The sequence below is a fragment of the Oenanthe melanoleuca genome, chromosome 4, assembly GCF_029582105.1.
Source record: "Oenanthe melanoleuca isolate GR-GAL-2019-014 chromosome 4, OMel1.0, whole genome shotgun sequence".
Taxonomy (NCBI): Eukaryota; Metazoa; Chordata; class Aves; order Passeriformes; family Muscicapidae; genus Oenanthe; species Oenanthe melanoleuca.
The window spans coordinates 59,081,544-59,103,302 of NC_079337.1; the positions used below are offsets into that span (position 1 = coordinate 59,081,544).

At 37.7% G+C, this 21,759-nt stretch overlaps 1 protein-coding gene across 1 annotated transcript in view; it reads left to right on the forward strand.

Moving 5' to 3' along the window:
* Window positions 1-21,759, forward strand: part of SORCS2 (sortilin related VPS10 domain containing receptor 2) — a 523,907-nt gene that overhangs the window by 434,686 nt on the left and 67,462 nt on the right. Inside the window, exons 9-11 of the mRNA XM_056490195.1 lie at window positions 7,807-7,986; window positions 13,196-13,342; window positions 14,654-14,756. Coding sequence (XP_056346170.1) covers window positions 7,807-7,986; window positions 13,196-13,342; window positions 14,654-14,756 — 430 coding nt within the window. The remainder of the gene's footprint in view (window positions 1-7,806; window positions 7,987-13,195; window positions 13,343-14,653; window positions 14,757-21,759) is intronic.

The following is a 21,759-nucleotide window of genomic DNA, read 5'->3' on the forward strand; positions in this document are numbered from 1 at the left end:
GACTGTGGAATTGCTTCTATTATGGTGGTAGGAGATAAACAGAATGGATGAATTTTTGAAAGGATTTTTTTTAAGATTGATTAAAACCAATAGCTTTTGAAAGATCTCAGTCTCAGAGAGTTTTAAATATTAGATTTTGCCTAACCAAGAGATGAAGCATGACTATAACAGGCTATATTTCATTTTTTTCTCAATAGTATGAAATGAGGTGTCAAAAAAATCTCTTTCCAAGTGGTCTCTGGACAGAATTTTTGAAGAGTGATTGTATGCAGGGAAGGAAATCTGTAGCCAAGTCAAAAGTTGCTGCAGACTGGTCAAGGATGTGTCATACAACATCAGGAGAGCTGTGCCAAAATGCAGCCTGTAGCCTTAGGGAGCAGGACTGGGTCTTCAGATGTTACTCTTGCTGCATAGATTCCTTTCATGATGATTTTGCATGTAGAGATAGAATGAGTTGGAATAGTTAACTATTTCTAACTGAATAGTTAGAAAATGTTTTTGATGTCTCATTTTCCTTTCAATATGAAAAGGCTGGAAATCTGCAAAGGAGGTATTATCTTTTTTTTTTTTTTTTTTTTTTTTTAATATTGTTTGCATTTGCATTTGTGCTTGTATTAGTCCAAATGCATCCCCAAAGAGAAACCTAGAAAAGAATAATATGTCTTTGGACTTATCTACAGTCCTCCTTACTTGTGAATGAAAGGCTGCTAAAGGCAGCTTCCAGCCAAGCTTTACCTCTGTTAAATTTCTGGGCTCCAGCTCCACAGTGCCACTGAGATCACCTTTTTGTAACACATCATAGCTCTGTGTGTGTATAGACAGAGGAGCCATTGGGGGCCATCAGGATTCAGATAATTTTTTAAACCTTTTTTCTGTGCTGTTGAGAGATTTTTTCCTTATTTTTTTTTAAACACTGGTTTTGATACTGACATTGCCTGGAATCCCACAGCTGTCTCCTGCATTTGACAAGTGCTGGCTGCTGCCAAGAAGGGAGGTAGCAAAGGCTGATGAGACCATATCAGAGGTTGTTTGTATACTCCTCCAAAACAAAAGAGGAATTTTCAAACTGTTGTTTTCAAACTGTTGTTTTAAGATTGAACTGTTTTTTATACTATATTCCATTTTAGCAAGATTGCTTGTTCAGTGGTGCTAAAATTAAATCAAAAGTTAGGAACTCTTAGGAAGCAAATACCAAAATCAAGTCAAGAGCAGCAAGACTGCATTTGAGTGTCAGCTTGGCTGGTTTTGCATCCAGCAGTGTCCTGGGGGAACCAGCAATCCCCCTTGGGCTGTTCTCATCCTGGAGCAGAGGCTCAGCTGCCACTGCTGGGAGGGCAAGTCTGCCCAGGGGCAGAGGCTGAAGTCTCATCCAGACTGTCAGCACACAGTGTTTGTGTATTGCACAAACTTCCTGCAGCTCTGATTGCCCTTGCCTTGAGAATGCAATCTGGAGAGGGAGAGAGGGAGGAGTACATTGGATCTGATCCTTATTCAGGTATTTGAGTCATGCTTTGATGTGGGTAACAGACTGGGAACTAGTTCATTCTGAGAGTTTAAGCAAAAAAAATTAACTAAATTTTTTACTAAGCCAAGGAAACTGCTACAAATTACAGCAATTTTACTACTGCAATTTGGAATAATTTAATTATTCTGCATCCTCTTCCCATCTCTCTTAAATAAATTCCATTGACAATGGTCTCCTTTTAAGAACTGATACAAGGCATTGATTGATTCTGCATGCATTCATGCTTCCTACAAAATCCTAATGATGCAAGAGCTCTATTGTCTGTTGTATCCTGCTGCAATTGGGAAAGTTTAGTTCTGAAAAGATATGGTGTGGAAAATGCTTCTTTCATCTTTTTCAATCTCTGTACGTGTTTTCAATCTTGTGAAATAGGCAATAATGTAAAACTTTCAGGTAACCAAGATACATGGATGTATAGGGGAGGAGCAAAAAAAAAAAAACCAAAAGAAATAAAAATCCCATTGCCTTAGAAATAGGTTGAAGTCTGTACTTTAGTCATGGTAATATGAATCTCCTATAGACATCTTTTATCAGATACATGCATTCTTTTTGTTTGATTATGACCAATTCACCTCAAAGAATGCCCACCTCTTCCTTGCCTGAGTCTGAATATACATCACTGTTTTAACAATAGACTTCTGAAATTGTCTATATCATTCAATAATAGAAATAAAATGATCCTTAAATGGGCCTATCCATTTGCAGCAAAAATGATGGAAGGTTCCTGCAGCCCTTTCATGTGATGTTCTCTAAGGATTTGGCTGCCTAATGGGTGCATTGCAAACTGTGGAGTCTATGACAGTTCATTTAGCAAGGCTCTTAGTCTCCCAATAATTGTTGTTCCACTTGGGAAGGCCCTTCAGCACCTCTGCCACTCACCACCCTGGGATGCTTTGGCTGAGGTTGTTCCCCTGCACCAGGCAGAAGAGCAATTTCAGCTGCAGCCCCATTCTTCTGGAAAGGCTGAAGTGGCTGTTGAGCAAAGGAAAAAAGGGAACAAAGTAGAAATGCAGGTAGCAGTGGCATTTGATGCAGGGGAAATACTCCTTTCCCACAGCAGCCAGTGAACCTGAGCTATAGCAGCTGTCTGACCTGCTGCTTGCACAAATCCATCTGAGGAGGATTCAAGGAACTGTTCTTTTCTTCGCTGTGCAACTTATTGATTTCTCTCCATGAACTTTTTTAACTCGGCCAGGCAAGGAAGATTAGGAGGATTATCTTTGGGATATGTGCCATCCAGTTACCTTGATTGTGCCTGTGAGATTACAGGGGTATAAATGTGGTACATCTGGAGGTCAGGACAGACTACAGAGCCTTGAGTGCTTACATCTGTTCCACTACTGATACATTTACTCCTCACAATTCTCTGTTTAATACATTCCTTATTTCTTGTTAACATTTTGCTCAACCACAGCACTGAAAGATTGCAAAGGGGCAAAATTCTGGCATATGACCAAAAATTGGAAGATTTGAAATCCAAGAATTTTGAGGTTCTCTTTTATATGCCTTATGGACTGAAGCAGCACAGTCCTGCCTGTGTATCAATATACTACAGTATTTTCACTGAATTATACTTTCTGTGCCATCAGTACATTGTAGAAAAACGAGCACAGACAGGCTCTACAATCTATGTCATCTTTTATAGCCTTCTATCTTCAAGCTGTAATTGTACTTATTTGTGTCAGAGTTTCTTATCACAGGGTAAACCATACTGAACATTTCTTGAGTATAAAATTCTGTAAAGTATTTGTAGACTTATAGGCTCATCAGTTACTGAATGTAGATGTCATGTGACTGTATAAAATGCAAACAACTCATTTCTCTTCCCTTTCTCCTTTAAACTTCTTTCCTTCTTTCCTGCTATCCACAACTCCTCCCCTCCCCCCCATATCCCAACTGTTTAATAGCTTTGGGCTGTTTGGACCAACTTTTGATTGGGTGTTCATTCAGCTTTATGTGATAAAAGACTTGACTACATTAAAAGCAGGTAATTAATTATGGAAAGACTGATCACGTTGTTATCTCTGTGTTAGAAGTAAAGAAATAATTCTTAAGCAGTTCTTTCAAGAAGAAATAATTGATTGTGTCTGTACTTGCTGGAAAAGTTTTTGGATGCTTGTGTTCCAGGTCGTGGCTGAACTTGCACACTTCTTTCAATGCCTTGTGAGCACCCTCAGACTCATTTATTTATCAGACTCTGTCTGTCCATGTCATATGGAGTTTCTTTGAAGTGGTGCTCATCTTTTTGGCACAAGTTGGCCTTCTGTAAATGCCTAATTATTTTGGATGTCACTTTGAAACTGTTTTTGTGTTATTTGTTTGCTAATTATGTTTTCTGTTATTGATGTAGTGCAAACATAGCAGCTTACAAGTCTCTGAGAGAGCAGGAGTGACATGACCTCTCACTGCATGCCTAACTCAATCATGCCAAATTTTAATATGAAGTCTTTGATCAGGATTCATTTAGCACTTTTTATAGAAAAGTAATTCTGATTCCACAGATCTCCAGCTGTCCATAATTCTAATTCCATGGGCTGGTTCACTGCCTTGGACCTATGAGTAGTTTCACAGATTTTTAGTGATAAATATACAGATTTCTGTGTTTAGTGTGGTGTAACATGTCCCAGTGAAGAGGGAAGGATGAAGGAAAAATTGTAACAAAGGAATCTGCAAAATACAGGGCACAAGGAGCACCTTAGTAAACTGAACAGAGAAACCTCATGGGGCTCATAGAACCTCAGAACTGTGCAAAAACTTACAACCTAGGAAGAGGAGATAAAGGGAGAGTGCTGGTATTTGGGAATCACAGTCTAGGGCTGATACTAACTGACAGTGGTGAGCTTTGCAAAAACAAAGAGAGAAAGAGGAAAGTGAAAATAGCAAGAGCATGGATACTTGAGTCAGCAAGAGATAGAACAGAGCAGGCATGGCAGACTTGAGAGGGAAAAAGTAAAGTAGCAGAGATAAGAGAAGGATGTCCATGGAAAAATGAGCACACCACAGAGGAAACAGCATGGTGGCTATGGCAAACTGGGGAGAAAGTTCTGCCTTGGGACATCTGGAAGGGCATGGACTCCCATTTAAGCATGGAAGTGAAAGAAAGCCACAAGATCTTAAATACTGAGTGAATATGAAAATACAGCCTTGATATACCAAAAATCTGAATAGAGACAATAAAAAATGTTCCAAACCCTGCAGATCTCTAGCATCAATAAAGGTTTTTATAAATTAATTTGAATAAATTGTGTGTGAATGGCATAATTACAGAAAAATGAGATGATCAATGGCACTTTGAGTAGCCTGCAGGATGTAGAGAGAGATAAAGCAGGAGGACCAGCAAGAAGGCAATTGCTGTAGTCCAAGCGTGAAATCATAAAAGAATAAATGCTTTTCTTATAGGATCTGCTGAGGTTACAGCCTATGTTATATGTGTGTCCATGAATTAGATAAAGCAGTAAAAACGTGCATTCCCTCCATCAAGATTTTTTTTTCCTCAGGCATCCTTCTTATTAACTCTTAGGTGACAGACAGTAGGTTCTGTCTGGCAATATTTGCTGATGTCTCCTCTCCATGAGCTTCTCACCTCTTGAGCAGTGGTAGGTGGGATGAAGGAATGAACTTGTCCTCCTGACAACCCATCCCCTGCATTTGGCAATTAATTTCTTCTTTTTAAATTCACCTTTCAGTATAGGAATACTACAAGAGTGACATGAACATTTACCTTTTTAACTAGATTTTCAGCAGTTTGTATCATGCAGGATTTTGAAAGATGAGTTGAAGAATTGGGCATGAAATTTGCAGTTTTCCTGACATTGTCAATTGCTTTTCCCAAAGGATTGTATCAGAAAGCACTGGGCAGGAAATGCTGCACAGGGCTGTTGCAAGGTCGTATAACAGAAGGACTGATTTGTTTCTTGAAGGGAAAGAAATCACTGTGAAAGGAAAATAGCTGTAAGTCTGAACTGGAAATCTGAAAGTGTAAATCCTTAAAGGAAGGAACAAAGTTCAAGGCAGTGCAAGGGTAATTTCACTTGCTAAGACCAGGATCTGCTAAGCTCTTGCCTCAGCAAAGTTGCCAACCAGCAGCCTGAGTGAACAAACATCTTTATTAGTAACAGCCACTGCCAATAGAAAAGTGAATTCTCATTTGCTGAGCAAACATTTGCATCCAACCCTTCTTTCCCTCACCTGACCCCTGCCCCAAATTAATCTCCCTGTCCTTGTGCACTGCATGTTTTGGCTCTTTGCTTCTGATGGCTCAGCTGCTCCTACTCCACCCTGGGATGGGAAATCCAGAGCTGAGCCCATCCTCAGCTCTTACCTGTGCCTCCAAGGGCCACCCCTGCTACCACTGCCACCTCACCAGGGAAAACATGGAGTGGGAGAGCACTGGGGCATGGAAAGTGCCTTGCCTACATTCCCTGCAGTTTTGCATTTGTCTGTGGCACTGTAGAAATGTTTTATTGTAATAATGCAGATGCCAATTTTGCAGTAAGCTCCTGGCTTCCTGGAAGATTAATGGTTTTCTAGAGGTTTTCACATTAAAAAAAAAAAAGTTTCTTTATTCCTTTTAATTCTGCTTCTCTTCCATCCTTATTATCAGACAGTCGTGGGAACTTTCCATGTGGTATAATGTGGGCTACCAAGCCTCATGTTGCCCTGGGTTAAGGCAGGAGATGAAACATTCTGTACACTAAAGAGGCTTTTAAAAGAACTGTTGTGATCAGTTGCTGTGTGTTTTGCTGGCATTTCTGCCAGACTCTCTGCTTTGGAGTAATTGTCAGTACCAAAAAAAAAACCTGTTCCTGGGATGCTAGACAAAAATCTACTTTACTACTAAGTTCAAATGAAAATGTTCTTTGGAAACAGGATTGAGCTGTCATTGATAGGAAATTTCACTTGGATTCATTTGTGTTGAGATGTCACATGTGCAAAAATACTTTAAATTTAACTTCATTATTAGTATTTAATAACCTTCCTCTGTTCATATTAAAAATCTTTTCATTGCATTATTTTACTTCTACACATATCTTTTTTTAATCTAAGTGCCTCAGCCACTGCATATTGCCTACAGTGTGACTGCCATGCTTTGCTGAGTACTGAGTGTTGTTCTGTCACTCACACTTTCCTCAGTCTTAACTGGATTCTTACAAATTCAGTTTATTTGTCTCCTTGAGTTCTAAAACATAGTTTTCTTGATTTCTTTCTTTTTTTTTTTTTTTTTTTTTTTTTTGTTGTTGTTGTTGTTGTTTAAGACAATTCATCCTAAATTTATATTCTCTTGACATTCTTGTAGCTTTGTTTAATATTCACTCCATTTCCTTAGTACTTTTCCAGTAATAAGGTGACCAGGACTGAATACAGTATCCCAGTTAAGTGCAAAGGTCATGAAGAGTTTACAAGCTTTCAGTCTCTGTGACTTGCTGTCATTTCTTACATAGCCCAACATCTGCCTTTGTGCTGTCACATCGTGTTGCAAACTCATGTCTCTTTATTCTCTTTCCTAAGCTTAGTTGTGTTGCTCCTTCCTGATTTATTTCTTCTGTTTAATATTAGTGTTAAATTATTTTCCCCAGCTGTGCTTTATTTGTCTGAGACATTTGGAGTGAAGAAGCTGGGAAAACTGAAAGCAAGCTGTAGCAATAGCCATGCCTGAAATTCTTGGGAAATGAATTCTGAACACTGCTATTGTTGAATACTGTTACCACTGTTGAATATCTAAGTGGTTCTGTAGACATAGATAGACAAATTAATGTAATCTACTATAATACATGAGCTGTGTGCATGATAAGTGCTAATTCCTGTGTGAACTGCTGTACATTATATCTGATTCTCTTTGTGCTATGCTATTTTTTTACCTAATTTTCATTTCTCTATTACTTAAAGATTATTTTTTTATGTTACCTTTGTTAGTGTTGTTTCAGTCTTCCATTGACTCTTATCCAGATCTTGGAAAGTCAGTCACTTGGTTTTTGTTTTTTTTTTCTTTCCTTATTTTTCCTTTCAAGAAGTCATTTCCTGCTAAAATCGAAGCAGATTCAGCTATTGCAAATTTATTATTTTTTTCTTCTCTAAGGTGGTTTGCACTGTCAGAAGGCAGTGAGGAAACACCTTGTAGCAGTGGGATGTAGCATGCTGATTAGTATTATGTTGGGAGATTATTGTTTTTAGACATTTAGATGTTTCCCCTCCCCCAGTATTAAACTCTCCTGAACGATGTACTGTTTGTAAAACAGAAATTATGTAAAAAATTAGTCATTATGTATCTTATGTTCCTGCAGGATTTACAGATAATCAGTACAGATGAAAACCAGGTGTTTGTGGCTGTACAGGAGTGGTACCAGACAGACACATACAACCTGTACCAGTCTGACCCACAAGGTGTTTATTACTCCATCCTGCTGGAGAACGTCCGGAGCACGAAGCAGCCAGAAGAGAATGTCCTGATAGACATTCTGGAGGTAGATCTTTATATTTTCCATTATGTGTGGCCTGTGTGAAGGGCTATTTTTAAAAATGATCCGTATAATTAATTTTAAATTAATGTATTTTCACAGTTATATTTAAAAAAAGTAAAAAGTCTAGGATTTTTGTCTTATTTGTAGCACATTGTTACTACTTATATGTTTCCCTCTTGCCCTACTAATGTGTTGTTCACTCTAACTAAGTACTTGGGATGGGGTTCTATGGATGTGCAAATCCAAAACTTGCTAAGTTTTTTTTTTTAAGGTATTGAAAAGTGAATTTTGAAGCACAATTTATTATTGAAGTAAAAAGTTATGCAGCAGTCTATGCACAGCTTTTTTCTTCTAGGTGACTCAGTGGTGCATTTCCTGACTTAAGAGCACGACATCTTTTAGCCAGTAGAGTTTTAAGTAGTAATCCTGCAAGCCATGTGCTAGGTTTTGTCAGCTCTGAAAGGCTAAGAGCCAACAAAATTAGATATTGGACAGCAATCCTACTTGCTTTCAGTACATGTCTTGTGCCAACAGCATTTTCTGTGAGACAAACTCGGCTGTAAACAAATCTATCTTGTGTTTTAACATCAGTGCACTTGGCAAAATAAAAAGTTATAGTGTTTTGGAAGAGTATCACAGACTGTTATCAGTTCCATTCCTGTTTAGGGAATGGAATTTCAATGTAGTGAATTTCAATGTAATAAGGTGTACGTTTGCTCTGTTTCTGTTCTTTCTGGCCATTATCAGAACATTAAACTGGCAGAGCTTTGGTCTGACTCAGTTTGTCCCATTACACTGTAATTTGCCTGGTGTTAAAAAAAAAAACAATCCAAAACTTTAAAGGTGCACCAGAATTCTTTGGCAAAGGTTTGCAGTAATTCTGGGTACAAGGCACACACTGACAGACCTGTTAACTGGCTGTAATTAGACACTTCTTGGTGGGGAAAAATGATGGCGTTTTCTTCCTCCTTATCTCCTCCATCTTTCTTTAGCTTTTTCTTTTTAAATGGCTCTAGTAAAACAAAAAGGTCTCTCATTACCAGTGATTATTTTCTAGACTCTACTTTTTTAGAAATGAGGCTTCCTAATGGGTGAAGGTACACATTGTGTGTAGCCACGTTCCCACAGGGTGATTTATTGACAGCATTAGTTTGCAGCATTTTACTCTTGGTCACCCCTGTGATCAAGCAAAGCTAAAAGGCAGGCAGGTGCAATCTCTACTCCTTGCATCACCTGTAGTATGTAATTTCAGATAAGTTGTACAGAGATGCTGCCTCTGGCTATGATTTTGTCTACAAGAATTATTAACTTAATTCAGTTACACTGATTGTTTCATAATTTCCCAATGTTACCAAGGGCATATTAGATAATGCAATAGTAGTTCATTGTGTGCTGGATCAATCTGTAGGGTTATATCAAAAATGAAATGTACACATGATAAGGAAAATACACATGGAACCATACAATTCAATTTTTAAAGCTGCTTTTGAAATTGAGTTGCTTTATGGGAGAGCACTGATGGTTTCCAGATAACTTGCATGATAAATAATTAGTGCTCATCTTGTTTACTAAAATGGGACCACGTACTCATAAAGTGTGGGTTGTTTACTCAGTATAGAATTGCTAATAAATGAAACATATATTGCAGCCCTTGAAGATGGGATTTTTTTGGTCTAATCTGGGTTTTCTTTGTTGGATATTTTAATGCAAGTATCCCATTTTGGGAAGGTGAACCTTCAGTACAACAGAGTCCTCTGTGGTGGAAAATTTCTCTTTCTGTCAGTGCATAATTCTCCTTAAAATTTGTAATGTTCATCTTTGTTATCTTCTGCTGACTGCACTTCATCTTTTACTTGTACATCTGCTATAAAATTTTTAATAGGTGTCTGCCTGTCTGTATTCATTTTCTTTTATATGCTTTATCTTTTTTCACACTGTATTTCTTCTCAAGTTGCAATGTAAAAGGGAACAATTTCCAAATATTTATTTAAAGCAGAGAAAAAAATAAAGGTTAAGTACTAAATGACTATCCAAAAGGAGCATGCCCTTGAATGATGTGGCTGTATATAAGCAGCATGTCCTTGAGATTGCATCAAGTGCTGCCAGTGTGAAGGAGTCACAAATCTGACATGGGCATATTTGCAGAATGGTTATATTAATGCAATACCTCTACATTGCTTTCTGCTGTGACTCCTTATGTAGATGAGTTACACAAGTTGCAGTACACTTTCTTCATGTCTTTTTCCCCCAAGCACCAAATTGTACATACTTAAATCTTAGTCACAAACATATATTATATAGCAGTAATTTCTACATTTTTCTAATTTCTACGACTGCTGCTAATAAACACTGTGGGACCATCTGAACTTGCTTCTTGCTACAACTAAACAGAATATTGTTGGGATGGAATATTAGAAATGTAACAAGGAGTAATTAATAAGTCACAGCAGAAAAATCTCAGAAAATAATTTTAGAAGGTACAAAGTGCTTTTCTAAGTGTACTGGGGAATAGCTATGCCCTGAGCTGTTTAAGAAAATAGGTACTCTGAGAACTAAGCTCAAAGTTCAAAAAAATCAGCAGAAGGGTACTTTGAATTTCCTCATGTTCAGCTGCCTTGAGTGGCTCCTGGACTGTTCATCAAAGTAACTGAGCACTGCACAATGTTGAAATGTCTTCTTTTCCATAGCAACTTATTATTAATGTGAATCTTTTCCTTTCTTGATGGAAAGATACTTATCTTGCGATTTTAGATTAGGGAGCTAAGTCAAGGAATAGAATGTACAGAAGAATTTGGGTGCCTTGGCATCACAGTCTAAACCAGGAGGTAGATTTGACACACTTGATTTCCAGTATTTACAGAGTCAGGTGTGTATTTGTATAGGCCACAGGATAAATGAAATGGAAAATGCTACAGCAGGGGTGGGATGTTTTAAAGATGCCATTTTTTTACACACCATAATTTTGTGTTAGTTATTGGGTTTTAGGCTAATGCATCACTCCAAACATGATATTTCTGAACTTTTCTGAAGATAGATGCCTGAAACCTATTTATTATTTCAAGCAGGATTTATGCTTTTCATTCAAAATACAACTGCTGTGAAGTGCTGGTCGGGTTTTATCTTTTAAAGCATCAGTGAGAGAAGTTAACTGAGACTCTGGAAAAAATGTTTTCATAACCTTTCAATGTTTGAGAGATTCAAACACTTATGTCCCATATTCTGCAGAGGAGAAGTTACCCTAGAGCTTGGTTAGATTAGAGATGGGAGTGGAGAAAAGTTTTAGCCTGACTCCCATTTGATGATTATATGGAATTATTAAATTATTAAATATTCATTAAACAAGGAGGTAGGAAGAGGAAAGAGAAAGAAAAATAATCAAGATGCAACACTGGTTTTGCCATCCAAAAATGAAGAGGGAAACCTCAATTGCAGTCCCAGATCTAATTATTGTTTAAATATTTAATATTGTGTTCACTGGAAGAAAGGCACACACAGAAATTTTACCCCAAATCTGCCTTCCCACGTAAATATTTGAACTGCCAGGCTTTTCATGGCTGAGCTGGTAGACTATGTAAAAAATCCACAGCAAGATTAAAACACTTTGAAACTAAAGAAAGCAGGTTCATAATTTTTTCCCTTCCTTTCCTTTTCTCACCTGCAATGCAAATTATTTAACTTTTATGGCATGTTTGACTTGGAGGTGATTCTGAGCTTTCAGCATCCTGGATAAGTAACCCAACCATATATGCATAGGAGAAGAACCTTGTGAGAGAGTATTTAAATGTTTATACAGTTGGGTTTTTTTAATATAAACTTATATATATATTTCCAAGGCTGTTACCATAACCAGCAGAACATTCTAATTCTCTGTAGATTTGGATCAAATCCTTCCCATATTTATAAACAGTGAGTATCAAATCTGTAGGCTGCTGGTGGGGATGCCTTCTTTTCACCTTCAGTGCAGACTTCTGCTAAATGAATGTTATATTGAGTTAATAAATGGGAGTTGGAAAAAGAAGGGAACAGTAAATATTTCATTTGAAAAATAAAAGTTCAGAAGTGCATTGTTATCAGGAGGCAAATATTCCTGATCATTCACAGATCTGATTGTCTTGTGCATTCATTTGTAATGAATGGTTCAGTTTTGTTAAGAGTCAGCACCCAAGGAGATGAGCAAGCTGTACTGTGCTGGAAATGTTTATCAGTTTATATATGTTATCCAGAATTTTTCAAAAATTCAGAAAGTCTCATAAATAATGGCAATGGAAACAAGAGCACTCTTAAGGAAACATTCACTTTTGATAGAAGATCTCATCTCATGCCCTTAGGTGGAATATACAGTAATATGTTAATAACATAAATGTTAGGGCTAGAACTAAACATATTAATGTATAATTACTGTCAGTTTGCTTCTAAAATTATACCCATTAACTTTAACATTTTGAGTTGTAATAATTTTCTAATACAAATGAAATAAAATAACAGCCCAAGAGAAAAGGGTAATTTTTTTGTTATTATTTTCTCTCTAGAGGTTAAACAGGTGCAGGGTGGCTAACAGGAGTCTGGAATAATTTCAGATGCTTGAGAGGGTGATTCAGCCCTCAGTGTTTCTTCCTCAGATGATCCATCTGTATTTATTTCCTGTGAAGGACAAAAGTGCTTCCCAATCCAGTGTTATTTTAAAAGATATAATACTGTCTTGTGTGATTGTAGTCTATTTGTGATATTTATATGATATGGGCATAGAAATTCAGTGTAGAAGTTAGATGGTTATTTAAAATTGCTTACACAATTTGTAGAATAGCATTTTAAAGATGTTCATATTTAAAGAAATGCAGATGGGAAATTTTAATGGTGAGGCCATGCTATCATGATTTTTATATTTTGCTATATAAACTATTATGTTTTGCTATATTAAACATGTAATTTGATTAGCCTTTTGACATGGAGAGAACTGCATATCATTTTCAAATACATTTAGAAATAAAAATCAGTTTGTAATTGTCCTTGCCTTCCCCCTTTCTCCCTTTCCTCTTATCTTTTTGCCTTCCTCATATTTTTTTTAATGTATCATCCACTTTCCTTTTAGTTTCCAGGAGAAACTACCTGAGATACACAGTTCAGAGCCACAAAAGAACAGTTAATCAGGGATAATCCTTGTTGAAAAAAATGTGTATGTGCTGGATACTACATTTTCTTCTCTATGTTTCAGGTCAGAGGTGTAAAAGGAGTCTTTTTGGCCAACCAGAAAATTGATGGGAAAGTTACAACTCTGATAACCTACAACAAAGGCCGTGACTGGGATTTCCTAACCCCTCCAGACATTGATATGAATGGCAAACCAACCAACTGCAAACCTGTAAGTGGCTCCTTTTGGTGTATCCTCCCTCTAAAGTCTGCAAGAGTTATTTGCATGGTAGGATGTGCAGTAGTTCCAGCAGCCCAAGAGCTTTATGCTGAGTTTGCCAGCCAAACTAGCAGGCAAATGTACTTGCATTGCATGAACTCTGGTTCCACAGGCTCTTAGTCCAGTCATTGTACAGAGTGGGTAGTCAGGGCTTTCTGTGCACTGCATTTTGTATTTGAGATCACTCTGACACAAAAAGGACACATTTCTTGTGTGTCAACCACACAACCCAGTTCAGAATAATCATGACAGTCATTTGTGTCTGGATATATGGGGCACATCATAAAACAGAGATTACCAATAATTTTTCTCTTTCCATCTCTTTGTATTTTTGTTTCCTAATAAACCAAGGTAACCCTTGGTTCCCTGTTAAAGGGAACCTCTGACAGTTGCTTGAAAATAAATACCACAGTAGCTTGCATAAACTATTCCTTTCTCTTTGTAAGATATTATTTCTGTTTGTTTAGATGTCCCAAGTGCCCATAGTATTTAGTTATTTGCAAGGATGTACTGAAAACCTTGTATTTTTCTCACTGACCCTCTGCTCCTGGGGACTCAGAGCTCTGCATTGGTGGGCAAAATAAATGCTTGTAGTCCTGCCACTGCCAGAAATGGAAGGGCTCCCTTTACTCCCTCTCCACATGCAGAAGTGGAAGGCTGGAGCTGCTGGCTCCCTTTTGAAGAGTTCCTGGCTGTGCTGCAGGGTTCCACCTGCAGGGTCTGGTGCAGATCAGTCTGAGATGAGTGGGGTGATTGCAGTGGCAGCAGCTCCCTGGTGGTGCTGGCAGCTGGCTCCTGGTAAAGCTCCTGGTCACATTGCTGTGAGCAATATGACCTTGGAGTGCACTGCACCAAGGCCAAGAGGCAGTAAGCTGCTTAGCAAGGAGGCATGATGTGTCCTGAAGTCATTATGCTATTATTCATGCCACTTTTTCTTACTAAAAAAGGCATTTGAGCCCAAAGAGTTGTTTTTAATCATAATTTTAAGATTTACCTCTGTCAGAAGGGGGTTTATATAATAATGCTGACTTCTGAGTTTGGAAATCTTTTTGTTGAGTTAGTGGCACATTATGCAGACATCACCAGAGATTCTTGTTATAAAGTGAGGACTGATACTTCAGGCTGGAATTTGGCTCCATGGGAAGCAGCCATTCTTTTTCTTTATGAAGACATACATTGCAGAAGCTGCTCCTAGTCTGGGCTTTCACTTACTGTTGGAGCATAACTGATTTTTACACGTGTCCTCTGTCTCTTCCCCCCAAGCCTGACTGTTTCCTTCACCTCCATCTGCGGTGGGCAGACAATCCCTATGTGTCAGGCACAGTGCACACCAAGGACACTGCTCCAGGGCTCATCATGGGGGCAGGTGAGTGCATGACTTGCTTTTTAAGGCATGAAATGTGGCAGGGGTTCTTTGAAGATCTAGTCTTTGGATTGGTGAGAATGCCATGCTACAAACTTTGCCACAATAAGGCTTTCCTGAAGGATAATCCTTTATGGAATCTTTTGATCAAACAATTCAATATAAATTGGTGGAAGGCCCAGAGCTGTGTCTTCTCAGGCAGAGCTGGATCAGTCACCTGGGCACACCATGCTCTGCTGTGCTCTGCAGTACCTCCTTCCCCATTAGGGTGCTGGGGAGGTGTGGTGGTGGCTGAAGGACAGGTCCTGCTTTCTTTTTCTCTGGAAATAATTTTTAGGCCCTTCGGCATCATGAATAACCCAGTAAAACAGTGATCAAACCTTTGTTCTTTCAGCTGGATATAGATAATTTGTCTTGTAATTTTTATCAATTCCTTTCTGCCTAAAGAGATGGATTAAAAGAGGCAAATGCGTGGCTGTGTTGGGAACAATGCTGGGTGTGGCTTCTCCATTATAACTTACATATGGAGTCATGTCACTATGAAGTGGAATTTAATAAAGGAAATTTCATTGCAGTGTTGAGCACTCATCAAGAAAAATATTCACATAATTCAGTTTTGATTTGTATCTTTGTAATCCATCTATTAATTTTATTTAATTTCTGTTTCTTTGTTTCAAAATTGTCTAAATGTTTATGATTCTAAAAGCTTTTAAAAATATTATATTTTATTCCTATTCCTATGTTATGGTTAATGTTCAGGTGAAATACACACATGTAGGCTTCTCTTTTCATAAAAGTATATCTGTTTTTAATGAATAATGGCTTCTACTTTATCTTACACTAGTCTCTGACAAACAGAGACTAAGTTGAAAGTTTCCTGAGAATGTCAAGGTGAGAATATTTGCTGTTTAAAGAGAAGGACAGCTGCCAGTATGGTAATGTTCAATATAATTGAAGACTTCAAGTTTTTCTGTAATTCAAAGAGAGTTTAAAGTATTTTACTGGAGACAACCTACCTGCTGAAATGCTGCTAGGTTTTTATTGGTACAAATGAGACTAAGAATTTATGCAGTGCCCTTGCAGACAGATTCCTAATATGTCTTCAGGTCAATCTTTAAGAATTCAAATGTTTCAAAAAAATCTTCCATTTCAAATGTCTCATTTTTTCATGAAAGCACTCAAAACATACACTCTCTATTTTAGCCTCATCATATCATACTTAAATGCCTTCCTGTAGTAAATTAAGCAGTGAGATTTAATTAGTTGATTATTCCTATTTAATTTTTCTTTCTCTTTGCACTAGACTCTGATGTGTTGAACACCTATTTGTTGGGATGTTGGGTTGTTTTTTTTTGTTTGGGGTTTGTAGATTTTTTTAAGTGTACTGTTCTCTGAGATGACATTAGGGAGGGCAGATTGTAGAAGAGTGTTTTGCCCTCAATTCCTTTCTAGAATGGGGTGACATTGTACCACTGTGACATTGTCTTACTCTGCCAGGTAGAGAACTTGTCAACAGCTTTCCTCAATGTGATCAGGAGGGAGTGGTTTTGATAACATCCTGATATCATGAAGCACCGAACTAAAATGTTAAATTAGTCTTGCTTGTGGAGCAACCAGCAATGTAATGGGGATGGTAGAAGGCACCCTTGCTCAGTTGCAAGCCACCTTGCTTTTAGAGACCTAAAAACTGGGAGGGGTGGTGTGAAAGTGGGAAAAATTTGTCCAAGAGAGTGCAGTGTGTCCTTTTTCTGGTAGAAGAAAAGCTTCTGTAGCTGAAATGAGAGCAAAGATGTCTATTTTGGAACTTTAAAAATTCTGTAGAGCAACTATATCACCTTGCCAAAAGATGACCTGAATCAACTCAGATTTTGACTTGCATTTACATTATTTGGATGCCCAGGTCATCTGGATTCAGTGCATGTGTTGAGTCTTATCTGACAAACCTGATACCCTTGTAAACTTACACTTCTTATCAGAAATACTTTACATAGAGTGAACTTGAATTTCCTTTGGCCTGATCCTTGAAACTGATAATCCTATACAAATCAACATAAGTATTAGGTTCTTAGTACATCCAGGAATCAGATTATTTGGGCCACATCACACACTATTGGAATTTTACTGTTAGACTTAGGGAGAGCACATCCTCTGGAAATGACTGAAGAGGATAAAGATCCATGAATGTCAGTTGATCAGAGCATGTCTAGGAATCATCAGTGCCTTGTGCTGTAAAAAGTAAAATTATTCTCAGGATGAAATAGGTAAATAATTGGGAACAGAGAGAGGGAAATATTAATACTCTAGCAAAATATTGTACAGTGACATTATGAATACGACTGTGTACAATTCTGATAATCAATTTTCAGGACCAGTGAGCAGGTGCTAATAAGGCCTCTTTGGCACTTGAGGGAAATAGAGAATATTTGCAAGAAAACCCCCATTAGCTGAAAAACTAAAGGACTATATAGAATATGTTTGGTTTTTTTTCCTGGAATTGTAACCACGGGGTAGAAACAAGTGATGTAAACAAGTGCAAAAGAACTAGAAATATGATTTCTAAGCATAAGGACCCTATTGATCAAAATTTAAAAAAAAAAAAAAATCCCTTTAAAAAGTGAATTTTGGCTTCTTTCTAGGAAGCTTATCCAACACAGTTGCTTGTGGTAATGGAAAAGCTATTCTAGGGGTTAAGTACAATTTTGATATGGAAAATGCCGGAAAAATCAGAGATCAGAGACTACTGAATATTGTTTTAATTTTAAAAAGGAATAATTATATGGTGAACTGCATTAACACCTAGAAAATTGGGAAAATTTAACATCTTTAATAAGATGTTAAAATTGCATCCTTTTAAACAAATGTTTACAAATAAAAATCCCAGTCTGTTAAACTTGCATAAATAGTTCTCAGGAATGCATATTTTTAACTTATGCCTATTTATAAATTGTTCAGACAGAATATTAAATTTTCTAGCTGCATACAAAAGTGGTGTTTTAAATAACTGCTTTGCTCTCTTTAAGAAATGCAATAGGATTTTGCATTTACATTTGATTTTTGTGCATTTTAATCTTGGCAACAACTTCTATTTCTCACAGCATCAGCTATGAAATGTGTGTCAATTGATGTGTAAATTTTTACTATAAACTTGCTAAGGACTTTTCTATGAAAAATGTTTAGAGAAGTGTAGCTTTTTCAGGTGCTAGTTTACAATAATTGCCTCTTTAGCTTTCAATCCAGATGGCAAATCAAGCAAGCAGTAAATTCTACACATTCAAACAAATTGAGGAAGTGTTGGAAAAGTTCTGTTTACTTTTTGTCATATCAGGACCAAATATAATTGCACACATTGTGATGAATGTCTGTCATTTTTCACAGAAGCAGCATACTAGGATGCCTTTATAAAAAAAAGGATAAGGGAACAGGGAGATGATTGAGTGTTTCCTAGTACATTATGGAGCAAACATCCTGAAATTCCTCTAAATTTTGGTTTATATTCCTCACTTCTCATTCCCCACTCCCTCATCTGAGCATGTCTTCAGCTTGCCAGGCAAAACTGTTTGTCTGGGAGATTTAAATACAAATTGGTTGTATATATATTTGTTCTATACTGTGACTACAAGACTGCAAACCATGAAATTTTAACTTATTGTGCATGGCCCAAAGACATGTTACAACTGTATTAATTACCAGTAATCCAGGCAAGGCACATCTCTCTTTTTGGAGTAGGTGTTTGCCTGTATGCTAAATTTAAGTGACTGGAAAAGATTTTCCATATTAGAAGGATTATCTAAGCTTTGCATATGGGGATTATTTATTTTTACTGTAAACATGTCCAAAGTCACAAAAATATGGGTAAACACAGCGATAACTAGCACTTAAAACATATAAATTGATGGTAAATTTTAAATTAAGTAGTCTTCCATATATTTTGTGACCCAGGAAGAACCTGCCAAAATGCCCAACTCTGGAGACTTGTATTGAGAGCTGTGTTTCTCACAGCTATGCCACCTTTCCAGAGAACTTTGCTGGCCACCAGACATCACTGGAAAACATTGCTTTCTTTTACATCCCTGTGCTACCAGCTGCTAAACTGTCACCTGCAGAGTTTCAGAAAGCTTGGAGAAGTGTGTTGAACAGTAGTTAGTGCCTCTGTATCCCAGTTTTTGGTACTGACACTCTTGCAAGGATGGAACATGTGATTTTATGCAGTTACTTAAAATCAGGCTTTACTCAGGACAAGTGAAGAAACAGAAGAAGATTTCATGTATCCCAAAACACAGTTTGAAAAGGTTTCTAAGAATGCAAGTAATGGAATTGAAAAATGGCTATTCTTAATCAAAAAGCGAAAATGCATGTCAAAACGTTTTCCTTTGCTCCTTAAATAGAAGCAGAGCAAAACTGACTCAGGCTGAGTCCATCTAGCACAGTATCCTGGCTGTGTTGATGACAAAAACCTTTGGCAGAGTGTTTAAGGACAATTCAGGTGTATTATAATCTCCTAGGCATTTAGTTACAAAAAGAATACAAAATATTGTAAAAAAACCCTAGAAATTTCTGTATTACCAACAAAACTTCATGACACTGGATGGCAAACACTCTGTGTCATGTGTCATAGGAGTTTTCAGGGCACTCAGATCAGAAGTCATGTTAGAATGGTACCATTTGTAACTGTGGCTAATATAGCCTTGGCATGGTTTAAGTCCAGCCAGCAGCTCAGCATCACATATCTCCTTGCTCACTTTCCCTCCAGAAGGATGGGGGGAAGAAATTTGAGGGTAAAGGCAAGGAAATTCATGGACTGAGATAAGAACAGCTTAATAACTGAAATATAATAATAATAATGATAATAATAACGATGATGATTATGATGATGATAACAATAATAATAATAATTTTAATGAAAATAAAATGGACAGAGAGAAATGAAACCCAAGGAAGAGAAGTGATGAAATGAATGAAATTAAAACAGTTGCTCACCTCCAACCACCTGGTGCCAGCCTGTCCCTGAGCACTGCCCCTGCACCAACCTCTCCCCCAGTTTATTGCTGAACCATGTGACATAGGGCCTGGAATACCCCCAGGGTCAGTTGTCCTAGCTGTGCCCATTTCCAATTCCTTGTGCAGCCCCTGCCTCCTCACTGGTGGAGTGGGGTGAGGAGCAGAAAATGCCTTGACTCTGTGTAAGCACTGCCCAGCAGAACTGAAAAAAGTCTTTGTATTGTCATTAACACCCTTTTCAGTACAAGTCCAAAATACAGCCCTGTACCAGGTGCTGTGAAGAAAATTAACTGTACCACAGCCCAAACACCAAATGCCTGCAGCTGATTACCCTTCCAGTTGCAGTAACTTTTTTTAGTATGAACTTGAGTTGCCTTCAGTGTATTAAATTACATTTACTTGTTCCCCCAGACAGATTTTGAGATCTAACACAGACCCACTAAAATGATAGAAAAGTTTCTGTTGTTCTGTAGTGGCACACCTGAGGAGTTACTGCAGATATTTACAGCTGTAATAAGAACAGATTTTGGTGTGGCCCACCAAAGTATTACACTGATATTTGGGGGGTATGGTATAGTCCAAACACTTCAGGACATGGTGGGAATGGTGCTTTAACATTGTTGGCTTCCAGTCTTGGGCTGAGCATACTTGTTTTTTTCTCACCTTCTTGTGTCACTTCATCACAATATCAGTTGTGCTCACATGTTATTGGCTGCCACACTTAACCACAAATATGTTTTATAATGTTCCTCAGATATGTCATGGAAAGGTTCAGTGCTTTGAGTGCTGCTGTGGCTTTGTAGTTGTTTGTTTGCAGTGTTATTAATGTCAGGGTGTTTTGCATTTCATTTGATGCCAATTGGAGCTGCTGTAAAGGGGTTTATGGGGTGCCATTACACACACTGTGTTAAATTAGCTGCCTTATCCAGGACACAACACTCTGCAAGGTAGCTGGAGCCTAAAATTATGCACCTTATTTTAAATTTCAAGAAGAACAAAATGCTCCAAATTTTTGAAGTTATTTTTTTATTAGCATATTGAAGAATAAAGCTAAAACAATGTAACTATTTAATTAGAGAAAACTCATAACACTTGTATCACATGTTGAATAGAAAGGTTTACTAGTAAAAGTAGGGGGAGTTCACTTAGATCTTTGAAGGATTTGGTTTTGTTCCAGTTCTGCTTTGTCAGGCTAACAGCTTTCAGAGTGGCTTTTCTGTGGCTTATAAACCTTGTGCATCACTATGTGTTCCTGTGGAAATTTCCTTCTGTCTGTCACATCTCAGATTTGGTTGCATGGGTGCTTCCCACTGCACATTGCAGGAGCCTGCCTGCCTCCCCTGGTGCTGCAGCTTCCTTTCTTTTGGCCTCACTTGCTTTTACTTTCTGAATCCACTGATGCTCTTTTTCAGCAAGTCATGGTCTGCAGGACCCACAGAGCAAACTCCAACTGCACTGATAAGTTTTATTCTTCCTTACAGAAAGGTGTTTTATTTTTTTTTTTTTTATGTTTGAAGACTTCATTTTACAAAGTTTGCAAAATTATGTCATATAATTGTGTGTCCCAAAATATCTGGAAGTAATGAAAATTACAGCCTTCAGTAATGAGACAATTAAACATTGTGTCAGCAATCAGCAGGTCCTGCATGTGCCACTTCTGGGCTTCCACCCTTGGCCCATGCATGGACTGTTTTCAAAGGTCAAACATCACTGAAGTCCTGTTTCCCTAAACAGTGTCCCAGATTCTGTTCCTGCTGGCATCAGTTGTGTTTTAGGCAGAATGAAAAGTCTCTGGAATTATAACTGAGCCCACCAACTCCTTTTGCTCTTTTACCAAGAAAAGACAATAAAGGTAAAATCAGAATTAGAAGTCATGTCTGTCTCTTGACAGAGATGCAATTACAACACTGTTGTGAATATCATTACTAAATCAGCTGGATAGAAAAGGCTTTTTAATGAAGCACAAGTAAATGCTGTTTAGTTTACAGACTAATTTTCCATTACCAAG